Raw genomic sequence first — 18,929 nt, 5'->3', positions numbered from 1 at the left:
CACACCCAAATTAAAAAAATACGGCACTTAGTTCAGGAAATGCCAGCTCAGAGAGCTTTGATTGTTTCCTTCTTTCTTTTCCCCCCTTTATTTTCAGCCAGAAAATTTGTCAAGGGTGACCCTGTTCCTGAGAGAGATTTAGGCTTGGACAATATTAGCAATTTCTGGCCAAAAAAGTCCCTTTAATCAAAGAATTCCTGACCTGCCCCCAGCTTGCCTGTAAACCAGCTGCCCCAGACGCTGCAGGGACACACCAGTCTCCTCCCAGGCACCAAAGCAGGGCTGAGGCTTAGCTCCCCACCTCTACCAGCTTCCAGCTGGGTGGTTTCAGCCCCACTCCTTGCTATCTGCCGGGTGCATCTCCAGCTCCAAGCACAGGGGTTATGCACAGCTCCAGCAGCTCTGGGCATAAAGCCTGGAGTGCTGACCCAGCTACCTGATAGGGAAACTGAGGCACACATCTCCTGCCCGTCCTCTGCCTCCAGAACAACCCAGCCAGGGCTCTGGTAGGGGGAGGATGGCAGGGCAGTGTGGGATGGGAGAGCAAAGCCTCATCCCTCTCCATGGTTCAGCTGGGGTTGGCAGAGTCCAGAGCTGAGCTAGGGTGGGCACACAGCAACGGGAGCCCCACTGCCTTGGGAAAGATGCCACCCTGGCACCCATCACAGGCACCACAGGCTCCCTGCCTCAGTTTCCCCAGTGGTGAGACGACGTTGGCACAGGTCCCTGAGGAGGGCTCAGACACTCAGCACAGCTCAGCTCAGCCTCCCCAGCTGGCCCAGGACCAGCCACCCCGTGCCGCAGGCCTGCTGTGCCGGGAAGGGTGTTGTCCTGACTCAGCCGGCAAAACCTGCACCACCTGGGAGCAGCAGCACCCCCTGGCACAGCCTCTGCCTGAACACAGAGGAGGGAGCAGGGAAACGGCAGCAGTGGCAGAGTAGGGCTGCTTTCCCTGCTCTTGCAGGCAGATGTGCTCATTCTTCCCCTTTTCCTGGCAGGATGAGCCCCCCATGTTCCCTGCTCTCTGCAAAGCACTGAAGAGAGGAGGCCAAGCTGCCACATTCCCTTTTTTGGGAAGATTTTCCCCTTCCACCCCTCCAAGAGTCCTGCATAGTCTTTGCAAAAACTCAGCAGCCATAAATCCTCCTCTGCCCACAGGGACTGCCTGCCTTGTGCTTCCCTGCCTGCACTCCATCTCCTCCCAGATCTGTGTGGTGTTCCACATCCCTCCAAAAAAACTACTGAGGGTCTCTTACTGCCTAATTAAAGAGAGCACCGTGCTGGCAGCCAAACCCCAGCATCCACAGCCTTCCCTGTGCCAGGAAGGGAGCTTTGTCACTGTGGGTGCCCAGGGTGGAGGTGGGCAGGAGGGTCCTGAGTGTCCCCCCTGAGCTGGGGCAGGACAGAGGAGGGTTACCCTCACTCCTAGAGGCATCAGGGCAATGTTTGCCAAACCAAATGGATTGGGGAAGGGGGAAATCCTCCCCCAGGCCCATGGTGGCTGTGCTCCCCCCATGAGCCACCAGCCCACAGCCCAGTGAGTACCTCAGTGCTTCGTCAACGGCTGCAGCAATCGGCTTAAAACTAATCCCTGTGTCCTGCGCTGGCCTCAGCACAGGGCCCCGGGGGGGCCAGCAATGCCCTCCTGCCAGGGCCTGCAGGGAAACACAGGCATTTTAAGTAAGGGGGTGGTAGGTGCTGGTGTGCCAGCCCTTGGACGACCACTGGCATCCACATGCCTGGAACCCATCAGCTCACACTGGTACCCACAGCAGGGCACCCCATGCCCCTTCTCCAAGCTCCAAGGCATGGGTGAAATGTGCCTGGGTGCCAGCTGGAGTATCCAGCACACTCAGCGGCCCTCACAGCACTGTGCTTCAGTGCAGGGCTCCAAGGTGGTTTGGAGTGCCCCAGCTTGTCCCCTGCCAAGGGCTGGGGAAAGGCTCCTAGATTAGGGCTTTTTGCACACGCAGGTTTTCCAAGGGCTCGGCAGGGCTGGGAGCAGAGTGAGGGCGTGCACACACACATGCACACAGCAGAGCAGCAGCCGAGCCCATCTGCATTCCCAGGGCCTTCCTGTGCATCCCTGCTGCTGTCTGCTACCCACGGCCCTTCCAGGGGCCCTCTGCAGTGCATCGCCCTGCCCCACACCTATCACTGGCTCCAGAGACCAGTCCCCCAGCTCCCCGAGCTATGCTGGAAACGTGGGGATCTGGGCTTGGGCTGCTCCATCCTAGCAGGATTGTGTTGTTCAGATCCTGGGGGGGCTTCCAGCACCCCAGGGCCCCCAGGACAGGAGCTGCCCCACAAACCCAGCCCTGCAGAGCTGAGCCGCTCTGGCTGCCGCAGTGGTATGGGATTAGCAAGTGTGTGGGAAGCTGGAGGGGGAGAGGGAGGGGACAGACACGCCCCCCCCCCCCAGGGAGCCCTGGAGTCACGGAGAGGGGGGGAAGTGTGGAAGCAGCTGCCAGCCCCTGCACAGGGCTGGGGATGTGGGTGGCTGTGCCTGCCACGGGGCTCATCCTTCCCAGCATCCAGGAGCTCCCAGCCTGGGCTCGCAGCCACCCACCCTGCTAAGTCAGCTCCCGGGAAGGTCGTGTCCCAGCCAGCGCTTGCCAGGCCTGCCGGCGCACCCCATCCCTGAGGTGCCAAACCCGCCGGGGCAGGAACTCGGCAGCCTTGTCCTGGCTGAGCAAAGCATGGGCAGGGCACTGCCAAGCACCCGCCCTGCCAGCCGGGGCAGCACGAAGGGTCTCGGTGGGAGCCCCCCACAGCGCAGCCCCGTGGTACCCAGCCCATCCCCGGGGAGGGAGGCACAGCCCTGCACGCTCATCCCACACCAAAAGCCCCTCCATCAGCAGCTCTCGGCTCTCCCTGCGTGGTGAGCAGCTCCAAACCTGCTGGGCCTGGCCCAGCACCCCGGCAGGCCGGCTCGCCTGGCCCCACTCCCTCCTGGCAGCCCAGGAAAGCTGAACGCACCCAGCGAGGGATGAGGCAGCGCCAGCCCATCACCAACAGGGCAGTTTCCCACGTGTTTCCCTCCTCCCCGCATCCCCTTGGGGCCTGGAACCAAGACTGCCTTTGATCCTCCTCTGGCTGGCCCTGCCCTGAGAGCAGAGACCGCACACAACTCTGCACAGGCTCAGCCCCAGAGGGCAGCCGTCAGCCCTGCTCCCCTCATCACCATCGCCCAGGGGTTGTCACAAACCAATATGGATTCAAGGCACACCCCCACTTCAGCACCACGGGCCTGGCTCCAGCTTTATCCCTCCTCCTCCTCTGGGGAAGCAGCCCAAGTGCTTGCACTGGGTCCCCAAACTGTGTTAACCCCTACCCCAGGTCTGGGGATCAGCTCCTGTGCAGCTTGGGGCTGGTGTTCTGCCACCCTAGACCATCCAGAGCAGGGTAATGACATGCCTAAGGTGGTGGGACCCTGTCCATGCCTTGTCCTGCTCCAGCAGACCCCTCCCTGGGCAGCAAAAAGTCCCACAGATACAAGATGGCTGTGACTGTGCTCCCAGCTGGACTTTGGTCCACGGAGCAGGGAAGGAGAGGCTGCAGTTGGCTCCCTCGATCCACACTTGTTTGCATGGAAACAAGCAAGGAAAGCTAAACACACACAGATAAAGAGCTGGGAATCAGAGCCTGCACAGGGCAGGAGCTGCTGGGATGGGCCCTGTGAGATCCCCTTACAGCTGGGGCACCCCTGGGGTCTGCACAGCCCAGTAATGGCACGTTCTGAGGGTGGGGATGGCAAAGTTCACAATGCTCCCTGTCGCCAGCACTGAGTCTTTGCTGGGGTCTGCACCCCCGCTGCCACCTCTCCCAGCACCTGGTCAGGCACAAGCAGCCCTGAGCTGAGCAGTTCTCAGGGGCAGGAACACACACAGCACTTGCCTCCCCTCCACCATGGAGGATACAACCCCATCCTGCCAGACCAGGACTGCTCCCTCCCTCCCAACAGCCACAACCCAGACTTTTACTGTCCTCTTCCTGCAAACAAGCCAGGGGTTGGGCTTTCACAGGGCCTTTGAGAGAGAGTCAGCCCCAACCTGCCCTGCCCAGCCTCGCACACCAGCGACCAAAGTCCTGCAGCTGCTGAATCCAGCCAGAGCTGCAGCAGCCAACGGGGATTGCACCACTCAGCTTTGCCCCAGGTCTGGCAGCTCCCAAAGTGGGTCTGTCCGGCTTTGGAGAACTAGGAGTAACAGAGCAACTTTGTACTTGCCCTCAATTAATGAGTGACCTATATAGAAGAAAATCTGGGCTAAGTGGGATGAAGGAGCTGGAACTGGCTGCTTGGGGGTAGTAATGCACAAACCAGGCTGAGCCCAGCAGCTCCAGAGTTCAGAGCTTTTTAAGAACTGCCCTGAAAGTTTTTATTGCTGGGGAAGAGAAGCCCAGTCTGGAAAAAAAACTCACATTGCACATTGTTTCCTGAGCCCACGGGCCAGGGCACATTCTCTGCCACCAGCCAGGGCTCAACCAGCCTCAGGGCCCCAAAAGCAGGTGAAGGGACCAGGAGAGAGGTGCAGGGTGGGCACAAGGGAAGGGGCAGCAATGGTCAGGGAGCTCCCAGCCCCTCTCCTGCCAGGGCCACGATGATCTTCTGAGCTGGAAGGTGGGAGCAGTGCAAGAGGGGACCTTTCCCAGGGGGTGAAGAGCCAAAGACACGTTTGCCTTATGAAATCCTGTTGACAGCAGGAGCAGTGGTTCAGCTCCATGGCAGCTTTGAAAAGAAGGCGCTGGTCCTACCCAGCGAGCATGTTAAAAGAAGTGCTTATCTGACAGGACGTGCAAGTCAGAGGCGTATCTCTCCTCCCAGAGAGCACTGCCTCCCGGAGCTGGCAGCCTCCTCTCCTGCTCCAGAGCCTGGGAAAGCCAGCTGTCCCGGACCAACCCCAGCAGGAGCTGACACTGCACCTGGAGGCCTCTCTGCAGGAAGGAGACGAGGTGGCAGTTCACACGTTTTAAGCCAAAGCACTTCCCACACTGAGCTGAGCTGCACTCAGCTTTCCATCAGCAACACCTCCATACTCCAGCTATCAGGCAAAGCCAGACTAGACGCTACTGATTTATCATGCTCCTCCTGATGGGAGCTGGAGGAAGGAGCAGCTTATTCTCTCCCCCTCTGAAAGAAAAGTTTCTTTTTTCTGGAGCTGAACAGTGGGGGCCCAGAAAGTGGGTAGGTGGGTTTGAGAGGGCAGCCAGGCTGAGCTGTGTTATTGAGCAGATGTAAAATACTTCTAATACTTCATTTAAAACTGACATGCACAGCACCACAGGCACTTGCCTACGCCCCAAACAGCAGCCACAGTTTAGTCAGGCAGGCACACAGCTGACCCTGAGAGGATACAAGCCCTGACCTGGTCCTGCCATGTTCTGCCCATGCTGCCACCCACTTCCTTCAGGGGCTCTTGCAGTGGAGCTGTTAAGTCACTTCAGCAGCTGTAGCCTGGCACAGCTGCCCCTCCAGATCCACCTCTGCACTCAAAGTGCTGCAGAAAACCTTTTTCTTGGGGGCAAAAAAAGATATGGCAGGTTCCCCAGCAACTGTACCTCTAGGGGTGCAGCTCCATGGGCTGTCACAGCCCTGGCAGCCAGGCACAAGGATGACCTCAAGGCTTCAGCTGCTTTGTGTTCACCTAAGATCATCCATGGGGGTTTTAACAGAACCAGACCTTTTCCCAGAGGCTGCTGGCACAGAGCTGCAGGTCCAAGGACGGCAGGGTAAGCCCTGCCAGGGATATCCCCAGCTTTCCCACTCTCCTGAGCATGCTGGCAGGCAGGCTGGGAGCAGATAGAGCTGCCACACCAGGTCCAGTGCCATCTCCACAGCAGCTGCCCACCCACAGCTAGGGTGCTCCCTGCTAGTCCTCTGCTTCAGGGTGAGGACCCATCCAGGGCAGAAGGGAGTAAGATGCAGCTGGGACCGAGCTCTGGGCTGGACCAACACTTTTGAACCCCCTCTAGAGCAGACATGCAGGTGTCCAGACCAGGGCAACACCTTCAAGTTGCCAGCAGTCAGCTCCAGGGCAGCTGGAGAGCTGTGGGAACAGACAGGGAGCTGGGTCAGCCTTTAGCTCCCAGGATGTTGGCAGAATGGCTGAGGTCAGGATTTCAGCCCCAGCTCTCAATTACCACAGCAAAAATAAAAGCAGCCATAGATCCACAGAGGAGGCTGCCCTGCCCTTCCAGAAATGGGATTTGGGCATAAACACTTCTTTCCTGGAAAGTGTATCCTGGTATTTGGGATTCCTTCCCATCCCACAAAGCTCCCCTTGCAACACTGATCCAGGAGTACCTCACATTCCCGCAGGAACTCGGCTCAGCCATGTTAACAAACATCAGCAGCTGGCAAGCTATTTAGAGCAGCAGGATTGCTCCAAGCATCGCTTCCCTCTCCCATTACCTGCCAGCAGCACAGCCTGCCAGCACTGGGGGTGATGGTCCCACTGCAGCCCCACACACACCAAATCCATACAGGCTCACCATCACTCCCCATGCAAGCCTAGGAAGTGGCCTGGGAAGAGCTGAATGGGCAACAGGCTTGTTTGTGTCCTGCTTGCTCCAGTATCTTGTATTTAAACTTCTCTCTAGAGGTTACAGGGAAGCTGCTGGAACTGGGTGTTTGACAGCCACCACGGGGATGCTGCAGCTCTGGGACCCTCTGGCCATCCTCAGGGAGCCTCAGCACACAGCTGCTCCAGCAGCAGAGTTCCTTTGGGCAGCCAAAATGAAGGCTGGGATCAGAAACAAGCCACCTTCCACAGCCACAGCCCCCTGGGCTGGGGAAGGACTCCTGCAGAGGGTCACCAGCGTGTCCCACATACCAGGCTGGGGCAAGGCAGGCCGAGGCTGTTCTCACCTGACTGGGGCTCACTGTGCCCAGGCACTGGGCCATCTGCCCTTCAAGGAGGGCACCCCAGCTGCCAGGCTCCCCTGGCACAGCTGTGCCTGGTTCCAGGCAGGGGGTGAAGGGCACCCAGCCCCCCCAGCACTGCCTCTGCTGTGTTTACCAGTCACTCAGCAACCGAGGAGAGGAAAGCGGCACCGGCTCCGCTTTCATGGCCTGCCCGGCTGCTGAACCCTCGGGAACAGCAAGGCAGGGGAGGCGGTGGGAGGAGAGCAGGAGGGGGGCACCAGGCTTTCCCTCACCAGTGGACAGGGGCTTCCCAAAGAGGGACATAAACCAGAACGCTCCAGGAAAGAAGAGGCAGATGCCTGCACAGTCTTGGCACTGGGATAGAGGTTGTGCTGGATCAACTGCTTCCTCCCCCTCCTCCCCACCCAAGAAGGGCCATAAATACATTTAAACACACCCTGTGCTGCGCGTCCCATTGACGCCCAGGTGTTCCCTGTCACACATGATGAACTCCCTCCTTGGAAAAGCCAGCCTAGGAAAGAGCTGCCTGGCCACAACTGAGCCAGTCTGTCCAGTGCCATGATCGCACCTCTCCACGGCCACCAACAGCATCCTGCCGGCACAAGAGCTGGGATTTTGGAAGACACAGAACAGGAGTGGGAACAGCAGGCTGACAAACCCTGAGAGCCTTTCACTAGGAAAGGCTGAGTGCAGTCAGATCAGACCCGAGCTGTTTGCATGTTGGGAAGCAAAAACAAGCCACTTCCAATCAGCATCAAGTTCCCAAGCCTGCATTTCATCTCCTGGGAACTCACTGGCAGAGCCTGCTGGTTGCTGGCACGCGATCCAGCCCCATGCCCAGCTCACACCCACCTTGCTGCCCGCGGCCGGGACCCCCCGCCAGCAGCACAGGGAGGGTCAGGAGGCACAATGTTAAAAGCTGACAGCGAGAGGGAGAAAAGTCACTGAGCATCAGGGACTTACGGCCATAATCAGTTTATGGGATTTGTTAACAGCTCCAGGCAAACCAGGCGGGAACGCGCTCCGACCGCGTCAGCCCAGCCCCGGCACTGCAGCACCTTCCCACGCCAGGGGTGCGGCACAGACAGGGGTTATCGACCCGCTCGGCTCCCCAGGCACAAACAGCACAGCACGGGCCCATCTGGTAAAAGCCATCAGTGAACACTTCCTGGGCAGCCCAAGGGAAGAATGGCCACAGCTGGATTCCTTACCTTTCCTTCCCAAAGAAGGGGGTCTTGGGAAGGCAGGCTGGCACCTCCAGAGCATGAGTCAGCAGGGATTTCTGGCCATACCTGCTCTTCCAACAGAGCCATGCAACAGGAGCTACCTGAGGTTTGACTGGCACAATGGGAGTGCCAGCCCCAAAAGGAACATTAACACACACACTTCACTGCGCCTACACTCCCGGTGCTGTTCACAGCCTTTGTCCCCTCAGGTGACCCTGACCCAGCAGCACCTACTGCAAACAGCCCTGGCCCAACACCAGCCAGCGAGGAGGAGGAGGATCCCAGAGCTCAGCACAAGTCAGGGCTGTGCCGGGGGGAAGCCATCAGTGCACAAGAACAAATCTATCTGCTGTCTAAGTGATTTTTCTCAGCTCAGAGGACTTGCACCAGTTTCTAGCCTTACCCCTCTGCTCTCCTCCCCCACCCTCTGACTGTAGCTGGCAAGGCAGGAAAACCATTCCTGCTTCTCTCTGCCCGACCAGGGCAAAGCCCTGCCTGCAGCTCCACCAGATGAGGATCTGGCAGACATCAGCAGACGCGACATAGCCTGGTCCAGCTGCTGAACACCAGAGCCAGCTGCAATCCCAGGCTGTTCCCAGGGTCAGCCCACTGTGTGCACTTGGAGACAGTGGGATTTGTGAAGCATCCTTGCAGAAATGGGCTCAGGGATCTTTAATTCCCCCACGGTGGTAAGAAGCAGTTACCAGTTGGTACATAAACCTGTGAGAAGGAAGTGCAGCAGCTCAGGGGAGCCAGACACATCAAGGTAAGCTCTGCCCAGGAGCCCAGTCTTAAGCGCTGGGGATTCCCAGTTAAACACACGATGGAAAAGTCCCACCACACTGCTTTGGCATTGGTGTGTGCCACAGCTACATACGAAGGACTCAGCTGAGGTACAAGGAAGGGAAAGGGAGGATTTGCTCATCTGGTGGATGATGACGTCCCACAAAGCACAGCTGAGTCATGCAAGTACCACTGCCCCACCTTTGCCGGGGACCAGGTTATGCTGAGCCAGGCACTTGCCCTGGGCATTCACAGGGCTGTACAGGGGAAGGCCCGGATTTATCATGCACACAGGGGCTTTGACTGCAACAAGGAAAGCTCAAAAGCCAGTCTACCCTGTATGACAGCATGTACATTTCTTCAAGGTCTTCCAACCTTCTCAAATTGCTTTTATTCAAAAAAAGTTCAGAAAGTCTGCCACCTGCAAAATAGCTCAAGGCTGACTCTTTATTTCAAGGGTGACCAGGGAGCAGCACAAGGAGCTAAGAGTCCTGTGGCTGGTGGAAGATGACCACTGAGTTCTATAGCTTGACCTGCACCTCGGAAACAGCTTTTCTGCCAGCCATGCCCACCAATGGACTCCTAAACTCAGAGGGGGAAAGAAATAAGTTAAATAAGTTAATCAGCTGTGTTTACAAAAAACAACCCACATTATCAACAGGAACAAAAGGCTCCTGGGTAGGGAAGACACAACAGTGAGGACTGACTGTGCTCAGGTACATTCAGCAGCAGTCCTTGGTATCAAAATGCCAATCTGTTCTCTGAGAAAGGAGCTACATCACACCTTCACAGTTATTTATGGACAGAAATGCTTAGAAACCCAATCCCTCGAGTCCGGTGCAGGAATACTCCCTGGCTTCTCCCCCTTTCTAGCTACCAAAATTCAGCATTAGCAATAGTCATATCACATAATGCAAAAAGTCAAGTTAGCATCTTAATTTATTCAATTTTACACCTTTAGTACTAAGCTTTGCTAAGCAGCTGAGCCCACTGTGGTTCATTTAAAAACAGGGACACAGCCCTGGGTCTGTTCTGAAAGGCTTCATTAACGCAGCTGGGAAGGACGAAGGACCTGTGTCCCAGCACAACCTTCAATCTCAATTCTTCACAGACAGACCTGGTACCACCCTCCCCCCCTTCCTGTTTAGCCCTGGCTAACAAGGATTACATTAAGAGCCATTTCCACATTAGAACACACCACGGACACAGTCCTTCCACTCAGGCTCTATTAGGAGGGTGGGTACTTCCTCTGTGTCATCTTTCCAGAGGCATTAGTGCTTGGAGCAGACAGCTCTTCCTCCCAGCCCACTTTTCCTTTTTGTCTGGAGCCTGCCCTGCTCACAAACGTGTATTATGACATCAAGCAGATATGAAATCATGATGATTTCACTGCAATTAAGTCAGGAGCAGATGGGGCTGACGGAGCTGGCTAAGCAACAAATCTTCTAAATTGGAGAACTCTGTCAAGAGAAAATAAAGCCTTATGCAAAAAGCCAACTCGGGATCACAGAAAAAATCCAGATGGAAAGGACTGCAGGGAGGCAACCAGCCCAAGCTCCTGCTCCTACGACTGAAGCAACTCCACCTCTGCCACAGTCCATTGCAGGAAAATCACAGCACAAAGCACCAAGTTCCCAACAAGTAACACACATGAAAAAGCCAACAGACAGAAGAGGCACAACACTGCAAGAGCAGAGCAAGGCAACAGTTAAGCTTGAAAAATAACACCCAGACAGACAGAATTTCATAGAAATTAGCCAAAAAACCCCCCCCAAAACTTAGGGTGGCACACGCTGGACAGACTTGAGACCTACCAGAAACATATCTAGTGTTTTCAACAGCCAGGGTGTGAGTTTGTCACTTGTTACCAACACCACACAGAACAGCAGGCAAGGCACAGAGTGCCATTACTAATAACTGAGACCCAGAGCAACCTGTTCTTTTCAGAGCCTTTGTGGGAGAAGAGAAAAAGGCTCTCAATTGCTTCTAACAAGGAATGGCTTAAATAGGTTAAAAATAATGAACCAGTACGCTGCACATGGGCACTCCGTGCTCCCAATTAAGCAATCCTTTAAAAGGTGGCCTTAGGAAGCCTCTCAGAGTTGGTATAAGGAGGTTAATAAATTGCTTTGAAACCCTGTACACAGCTTAGTGAGATGACTCAGAACCTGTTGTCACAGCCTAATGTCATTACCCGAATTCTGGCACTTTCCAGGGAGCACGAGGACGCAGTTCTTTGCTTTACAGCCTCTGTTCCAACGATAATTCCTTGTAAAGGGCCTGTGACTGCTTGAAGAAGTTTTTCACTTTGCAGGTAAACCTCCCGACACCAAACCTTTGCAGAGCTGCGACCAGGAGTCAAGATCCACAGAGTTTTTAATGCTTTCAGGTTGAAGTCTTTGTGACAAACCAGAGAACACACAGCAAATGGGTGTTTGGTACCACAGCATCTCGTTCAGGAAGGTGGGCACCTCATTCACCACTCACAATGTCTGGCACAGCCTGTTGCTGCAAAACACAACAGCTGACACTAAGCCCACACTTCTGTGCAGAAGTAAACTCTACTAACATCTGAAAGGCAGACTGGACTTCACACTCCTCCCACAGGACTTGCAGCTCCAAGAACTACAAACCAAGGCATTTTGACACCCCAAGTAGACTGAATATTCTTGCTTACAGAGCTCATCAAGGGGAGTTTTGTTTCTAAAACCCTCCTCAGAGTCATGAGCAAATTTAGCGGACAGAGAAAATTATTTATTCTCCTGAAACCAAGTGATTTTCTCCAACTTTTAAGTATCTCATGTCAAAGCAAGAAAAGCGATGCCAAAACAATTCCAAGCAGCCACTCTGCTGCCAAGAAGGCATTTCATTGAAGCTTCTTCCCCTCCTGCCAAGGCGTGTTGTCAGACACGTTGCCTAGACAGCAGCAATCATGGATAAGGACATCACAGAGTACTCCAGATACCAGTTCTTAGAAACATACCAGTTGTTATAGGAGGCATTGCTTGAAAACCATCCTTATTTGGATGGGGCTGTACTCAGCCTAGAAAATCATCCTAGCCAGGGGAACAAGCTACATTTCTTCTTCCACCTTCCAGGTAACACAGAGCCCACTGTGCCTCCAAAGTTTCCAAGTGTGCAGAGATATCTCTGAAGCCCGGCAGACTCTCTGCCTCCCTCTACTCTCAGATTATCTATACAAACGTTTATTAGCACATAATGTTCTCCACCTAAAGTTTCACATCTCGGGGCACCTCCGTCTCCTAAAGGAAGCACACAGTGACCACAGGGAACCTTGATCCAGATCACCACTCCGGGATGGCTGAGAGTGCATGGTGTGTTAAGATCCTGAAGAAATGGTTTCCAAAATGAAAGAAAGACCTTTTCAAACACTAAAAATATGAACCGTGAGCAGGAACTCCGCTACATGCGTGAAAACTGCCTAAAAAGCAAATATACAAACAACATTTACACAATAGGCATCTGGCAGCATCATTTTCAGACATTTTTTTAATTTATTCTGACATGCTATAAAGGAATAAATTACACTGTTAAAGAATTACCAGCAATAAAAGTATTTCTTTCTTTCAGCTGGGCTAGAATAGGAGTGAGAAGGAAGACAGCCTGGGGCAGTAACCAATGTGAACTCTGCATGGTGCGAGGCTGCCCCCAAGAACAAGAGTAAATCTGGTCATATCCACTTCACAAGAACTTGAAAGAAAATGCCTTGGTTTAAAACCATCCAAATTTTCAAACCATTCAAATTTTTCTCAAAACTAGCAATCACAAGTCCGTCCAGCCGATGCATGACATGGCGATGCTCGGAGGCTGCCAATACCGGGTCTGCAAAAGATGCCACTTCATTTTAAAAAAATCCAATCTTAGAATAGAGGGCTGGTCTCAAACAACAAGTTATAAAAATGCAAGACTGCCCCTTCCCCCTCAAGGAAAAAATACAAAATTTATTTAAAAACAAAATGAGGAAGAGTTACAACACTAAATCTAAAATGATTTAGAAAGAAATATGACTTCTTTTGCTTAACAAATGGCCTCAAAACTCGGTTTAAAAACAGGGTAATGTAAATTTCTTAAACTGAATTAACAAGGCAAATTAAAAAAATTTCATTTCCTTACAGAAACAGTTTTTTAGTTTTTAATGAACTTGTAAACAAAAAAGCTCCCGCTTCAAAATAAAAACAAAATCCCAGATCATATAGATGTTTACAGTGATTACATTTATCTAAGCAACTTACATACAGGTTCAGTTGTAAGATGTTAACTAAATTTCGTGACAAATATGCTGTTTTTCCTTTTACCAAGAACATTATAGAGTTAATGCAGAGTCCTAAAGATTATCTAGTAGTCGCTAAGTTTCTCTTAAGTCTTCACTTTAGATGCTGTTATTTCTAGCACAGGTAAGCAGGCAGAGTCTTTCATATGCTTAAAAACTGGAATCTTTGGTTACTACCATGTCAGCTGGCTTGGTATGTTGCACATAGAAGCCAACAACTTTAAGAATGTTTTAAGTGTACAACTTTCAAAACCCAGGGAGGAATAACCAGAAAAGAGTGCACAATTGTGAGCATTTACAATTATCACAACTGTTGCCGAAGACTGTTCATGCCATTCTTCCAAAACAATGAGATCTCATAAGCAGTGTAGTTCAAAGTAAAAAGGTAACAAAAATTGGCATATGCACAATTTTCTCCACTTGTGTGTCAACCATTAGTTAACTTTTCCACTTGAAAAAAATGCAATAGAAAACTGGACACCATGTTTCACTATCTCAGTAATATTCACAATTACAGCTGCTACAACTCAAAGTGCAGCATCACTGACACTGCCCAGAGCCAGTTTATACTGATATTAAGTTCTTTACACCAAGTAAATGGTTGCCCACAGCCACTGGCAAGTGTACGTATGAACTAAAATTTCTAGGATTTGGGGAGTGACAAGTCCTGCTCCAATCTGCTCTGCTTTGTCCCATCCTCGCCATGCTCAGAAACCTGCAAGATAAAGACAAGGGCAACTTACTGATACGGGATGAAAACGAGAAACAGCCTTCACAGCAGGAGAACTAAACATCAGTTATGGTCATTCAAAGGGGAAAATGCTGCTCCATCTTGGAATTGCAGAGTTCCTGGCGTCCATTTCCGAAGGTAATGATGTTTACCAACACCCTTTAGCTCAAACAAGCACCTCTCGCTCACACCTACTGCTGGCACTGGAAAACAGGCTTATGCACCAGCTGGATGCCACATTCCTCAAGCGGGAATTCAGACCAACAGTTTGAAAACAAGACGTGTTATTGCCACTAGGAAACAGGATGTAATTTCATAGGATTGTTTTCTACTTGTCTGCAGTGTCTCATGTTTATATCCCTGAATGTCAAACTGTCATCTGACTGCAGTGTGCTCTTCAGAGACACAGCACGGCACTGTCACACGGACAGAAGGGAGAGGCATGGGAACGACTTACCTTACAGTAACTGGTGTCACCACATGCCCACATGCACCATTCTCTGGGCAGACAAAACAGAAGCCAGAACCTGTGACAGTGACCAGGGACCCAGCACACCTCTGTCCTTGGAAGGACATGTGAAAACTCACATGACAGGGTAGGTGGGGCATCAAGAACAATTCTCTTAATGTTCAGCACTCCGAATGACAAATTCGAGACACTGTGGGATACGGAGAGTGAAGGAATACACACGAATCTCCAAGAACCAGTTACTGCAAGCTAAGCCAGCCTTCCCTTCGTGCTCATTCCTGGTGACTCAGGTGGCAGCACTGTGCTTTACAGAGGTAACAGGAGTCTCAACCGAAGATCACTTTGCCAAGCGAGTTTCCGTTCTGGATGCCCTCCAAAAAGGATGGTCTGTCCACGGATGAATTCAGCTGAGCAACAGCTCTTGAGTTTTTGCAACAGAAACCTCTTCACAGTGAAATACAGACAAAGCTGACCTCAGCTATAGCTTGTGCTGTCATCCAGAGAGAAGCAAGTGCAAACAAGTCTTAATAGCCTGACATTCTATCCCAAATGTATCTGGACAGCACTCAGAAAACAGCTTTAACTCTTCCAGAACAGGCTACAGGTAATTTAGAAGAGGTTCAATAGCTTTGTTTGAATCTTAATGCACTGAAGGACAATTCTCTTGATCCAGCAGTAGTCATATAAAAAAAAAAAAATCCTGCACCAGAATTAAGACAGCCATTCCCATTTGACAGCAAATTCGCACAGAAACCCCAGAGATTCCTTAGTTCCCTAACCCTTACTCGATGCATACAACCAAGAGTTACGCTGTTTTTCCATTTAGTGTGCTCAGCAGTGAACACTGATTCATCATTTGAACCACTTTCTCCATCCGAGCAGCCAAAACTAAGTGAGCAAAGGAGGAGTGTGGGAAGAAACAGATCAACTCATTGCTTTAGAAACCTGAACGTTTCAAATGAAAAATGGGACCCTGAACCTGAGGACAAAGGATGTGCTAACAAACTATATGCTGATATTTGTTAGAATACCTCAAATCCAAGGTATTATAGGCAAGAGAACATCCATCTACAGCTAGAGAAAGTAACAGGGAACTGGAATCAACTCACAACATCCCTTCCAAGTCATGTTAAGACACAGCCCAACCACAGCTGTCATATGAAATAGAGACACTCACGGAGCACATGCATCACTGCTGGTATGAAGAACGTGCTGAAGAGTTTGTTGGCATCTCTTTAACAGATCTTCACTATATACATGGCCAGCTCAAACCTGCACATTCATCACTGCTTGTCTCTCTCTGGGCTGTTACCCAAAACTTTGATAATCTCTGTGCTACGTGAGGGATACTCAAATTGCTTTATAACCATCAGAGCTGCAGATCTGATCGATGGGGAAAAGCAACTGTCCTGTCATACCCTAACAAGCTCCTCAACTTGAAGCTCTCAAGCTTTGTCTGTTCTGCTTCTCTAGACAAGCAGTGCAGTGAAAAATACTTAGTTGTCAACTGGCTAATTCTCAAGTAGAGAACTAACAGTCTGTGCTGAGAAATCCTGCCACGACCACGGGCGTCCAGCGAATGTTAATGACGGGCTCACAGAACTCTCCACTGACACGAACTAAAAACACTTCTCACAATGGAACTGGTAGACTTTATCCTGCAGATTGACTGCCTGAGTCAGTTTTATGATTGAGAAAAGCTGACTGTAAGCACTGTTACAAATCACACCTGAACAACACTGTCAAGAGAGCAAGAGCCAAACTTCTTTGAGTCAGCAAAGAAGCTGAGCCTATTCAAACAGTTCACCTCTCCCAAGTTCAAAACCAGCTGATCTTGCTGTTACAAAAGACAGGGCACTGAGTTCCAGAGAGGGACAGGGAAAAAAATAGAAGAGAAAAATGCCATAGACAGAACAGGTTACTCTGGAACCAGACAGAATATTCATCTTGAATAACCTACAGGACTCAGAAATTATTTAACATGGATCTGAGTTAAGGAAGCCAGGAGTACCTGCAAATGAGTAAACGTCTGGAGATTGTCTGCCCACCATTCCCAGATGCACATCTTGAATAGTACTTGCACTTTATAAAGAAATGCATCTGTAAATTGCTGTTTCTAGGACTCTTGTTGAACTGGATTTGGTTATTAGAGGGGTAGAATCTGACACCATGAAGCCTTTTAAGCCACTTCCACGCAGGCTTTGCTACAGCAACTAAAAGAGAACTTAACTGAACTCTGGAAAATAACCAGGTATTTCATTAATCTTCAATGTGATAGGAACACAAAAGCCACGCAGATTCCTCTGTAAGCTTAGCTTTTTTGGGTTCAAAACAGTCTTCTTTAATAGACAACATTCCATACAAAATGGCATGTAGGATTTTAGAAATCTGGAATCTTTACTTTGATGAAGAGATTAAGCATCTGAAGAGAAGTCTTCAGATGTTTGCCAAGCGATACTTTAATGCTTTGCTGACATTACAGCTTGATCGATTCGAAGGCCACAAGCCTTTCTTTAGGAAGGGGAGGAAAAAAGGAGAAATACCCTTAAAAGGCTGCTACTCCATGCAAGAGCCAATGAAATTCTGCTAAAAACCCAGGAACTTCACTGTAGCTACAGCAATGGGTCTAGTTCCCAAAGGACAGTGTGATAAGGAATGTCCATGAGGAAACAGAAAAGGTCTCTAAGGCTCCATGGCAAGGCAGCTTCTCTCTTCCTCCTGCCTGTCACTCAGCTCAGCTTTGCTCTCTGGCACCAAAGCACCACTACAAGGCGGAGGCAGATAATCATTTTAATGACCTTGCACTTACACACAGCACTTGGTCAGAGACAGCCTGAGACAGGAGAGCGGCACATTAAAGCTCAGAATACGTGAGTGAAACAGTATTTCACGAGGGCCCAACTTCATTTTCAGGGCAGTTTCCCCTTACAGATCATCACCTCCTGCAAGCCCTTCACTTTAAGCTCGAGCTGTTGTGAAGAATGTGCATTTTTTCTCAGATTATCTTCTGCTCTAACAGCCAACCTCTCCACACCCAAATTGGGCTGTGTTCTGGACTTCAGTCAGAGCTTCTGTATTGCAGCAAGCAAACTAAGCCCAGATGCTTAATCACCCAGTCTGCTACATCCTGGTGTTTCAGCTGAAGGAACTGGTTTACAGCCTTCAGTGCTGGAACATCTGTCAGCTGCAGCCAAACAACCTGGACTCTTTATGCTGAAAGTCTGACATTTAATGCAGCCTACGAAATTTTTTTTATTTTTCTTTGACCTCGGGAAGAACAGTAGGTATTTTACTACTTCATTTTTTTCTGGATGAAGTGTTACATTTTTGGATAGCTATTTTGACTAAAGACACCTGGTAAGGTTTGAGTGCTGCCACGATACATGAAAAACAATGTTTTGATACGTTTATTGTAAACACTCCTGCGTTTCTTTGACTTCCAAGTCTGTCATGTTAGCTGAATATATAATTTTATATATATAAATATGATAGACAAGATGTACTGAAGAGCAGCAAGTACTAGCAATATCTCAGTATAGAACTTAGACCTTGCTTTTCTAGTCTCACTCGTACAATCTCGTTAGCTTTAATTTTATCTGCAGCTCAGCTTGAGGAATTGGTTTCATTATAAGACTGTAGCAGTCACTAGCTGTGGCAGTTCCATCCCAGTGACTTACCAGCACTAGCAGATTTACATCACAAAAAAAAGTATTTTAAAAGCTTCTAGACTGTGTGGAAAAAAATTGTATGTGCCTTTTCAGAACTCAGTTTTCAGTTATTACACAATTACATCCTGAACATGTCACAACATTTCCCTTTGAAACCATAACCTAGAAAAATTTCAAATCATCAAGAAACCTGAAGCCCCACCCCAGAGCACCCAGATACCTCAGAAAATTGTGACTTGGCCGTCCACAGCAGTTTGGGGTTACTGCTTGATTTAGGCAAGACATTTTGAGCTCACTGGTCCCTGCTTTTAACTCTGGACCAAATGTCTCAATGTAAACCCACTGGAGGAAGCCAGATCACTCACAATTTTCTGTTTCCCACGTTTGATGCATACAGAACAGAAGCAAACCCACAGCATTATACCAGCTGCCACAGAGCAGAACCCAAAGTCTCTAGATCCTTGCCTAGTTAATGAGAATTATCCCTTAAGAAGTGTTAGGTCTAGGATTTTGGATTGCATTATATATTTATATATATATAAATATATATATATGTATATATAAATAAAAATAAATTAAAATGTCACATTCCCAACACCAAGTCAGTTTCTTGTTTTTGGAAAGTGGTTAATGCGGGAGCAAAAGATGCAGTGGTTAAAATGACCCAACATCCCCAGAAGAAATGATATGAATAACAAGGACATTTTGGTATAAAGTTAGTAGTCAAATTCTCCAAGGACGTCTTTTGGTTTTGCTTTTGAATTTAACAGCCAAATATGTTTTTTAAACCACCTCCTTGATCTAACACTTAAATTGCCGACATTGTCCAAATTAGTGTAATTTTTTTTTTCCTGTAACGTCACTTGGTTCTTGGCT

General features: G+C 50.1%; 2 protein-coding genes across 5 annotated transcripts in view; both read right to left on the bottom strand.

Moving 5' to 3' along the window:
• IL17B (interleukin 17B) overlaps positions 1–18,927 on the bottom strand; it is a 39,984-nt gene extending 21,057 nt beyond the window's left edge. The window contains exon 1 of the mRNA XM_017822924.1: positions 13,930–18,927. Within this exon, the coding sequence (XP_017678413.1) occupies positions 13,930–13,980 (51 nt within the window). The 5' untranslated portion in view covers positions 13,981–18,927. The remainder of the gene's footprint in view (positions 1–13,929) is intronic.
• The window catches only part of CSNK1A1 (casein kinase 1 alpha 1), a 33,528-nt gene continuing 26,989 nt past the window's right edge, over positions 12,391–18,929 (bottom strand). For all 4 annotated transcript variants that reach the window (XM_017822922.1, XM_017822919.1, XM_017822921.1 and 1 more), the window contains one exon: positions 12,391–13,901. In XM_017822922.1, coding sequence (XP_017678411.1) covers positions 13,894–13,901 — 8 coding nt within the window. In that variant the 3' untranslated portion in view covers positions 12,391–13,893. The remainder of the gene's footprint in view (positions 13,902–18,929) is intronic.

This window comes from Lepidothrix coronata, unplaced genomic scaffold, assembly GCF_001604755.1.
Source record: "Lepidothrix coronata isolate B3197 unplaced genomic scaffold, Lepidothrix_coronata-1.0 Scaffold100, whole genome shotgun sequence".
In the NCBI taxonomy this organism is placed as follows: domain Eukaryota; kingdom Metazoa; phylum Chordata; class Aves; order Passeriformes; family Pipridae; genus Lepidothrix; species Lepidothrix coronata.
The sequence above is the reverse complement of the archived record's forward strand: the minus strand, read 5'-3'. Positions and strand labels throughout refer to the sequence as shown.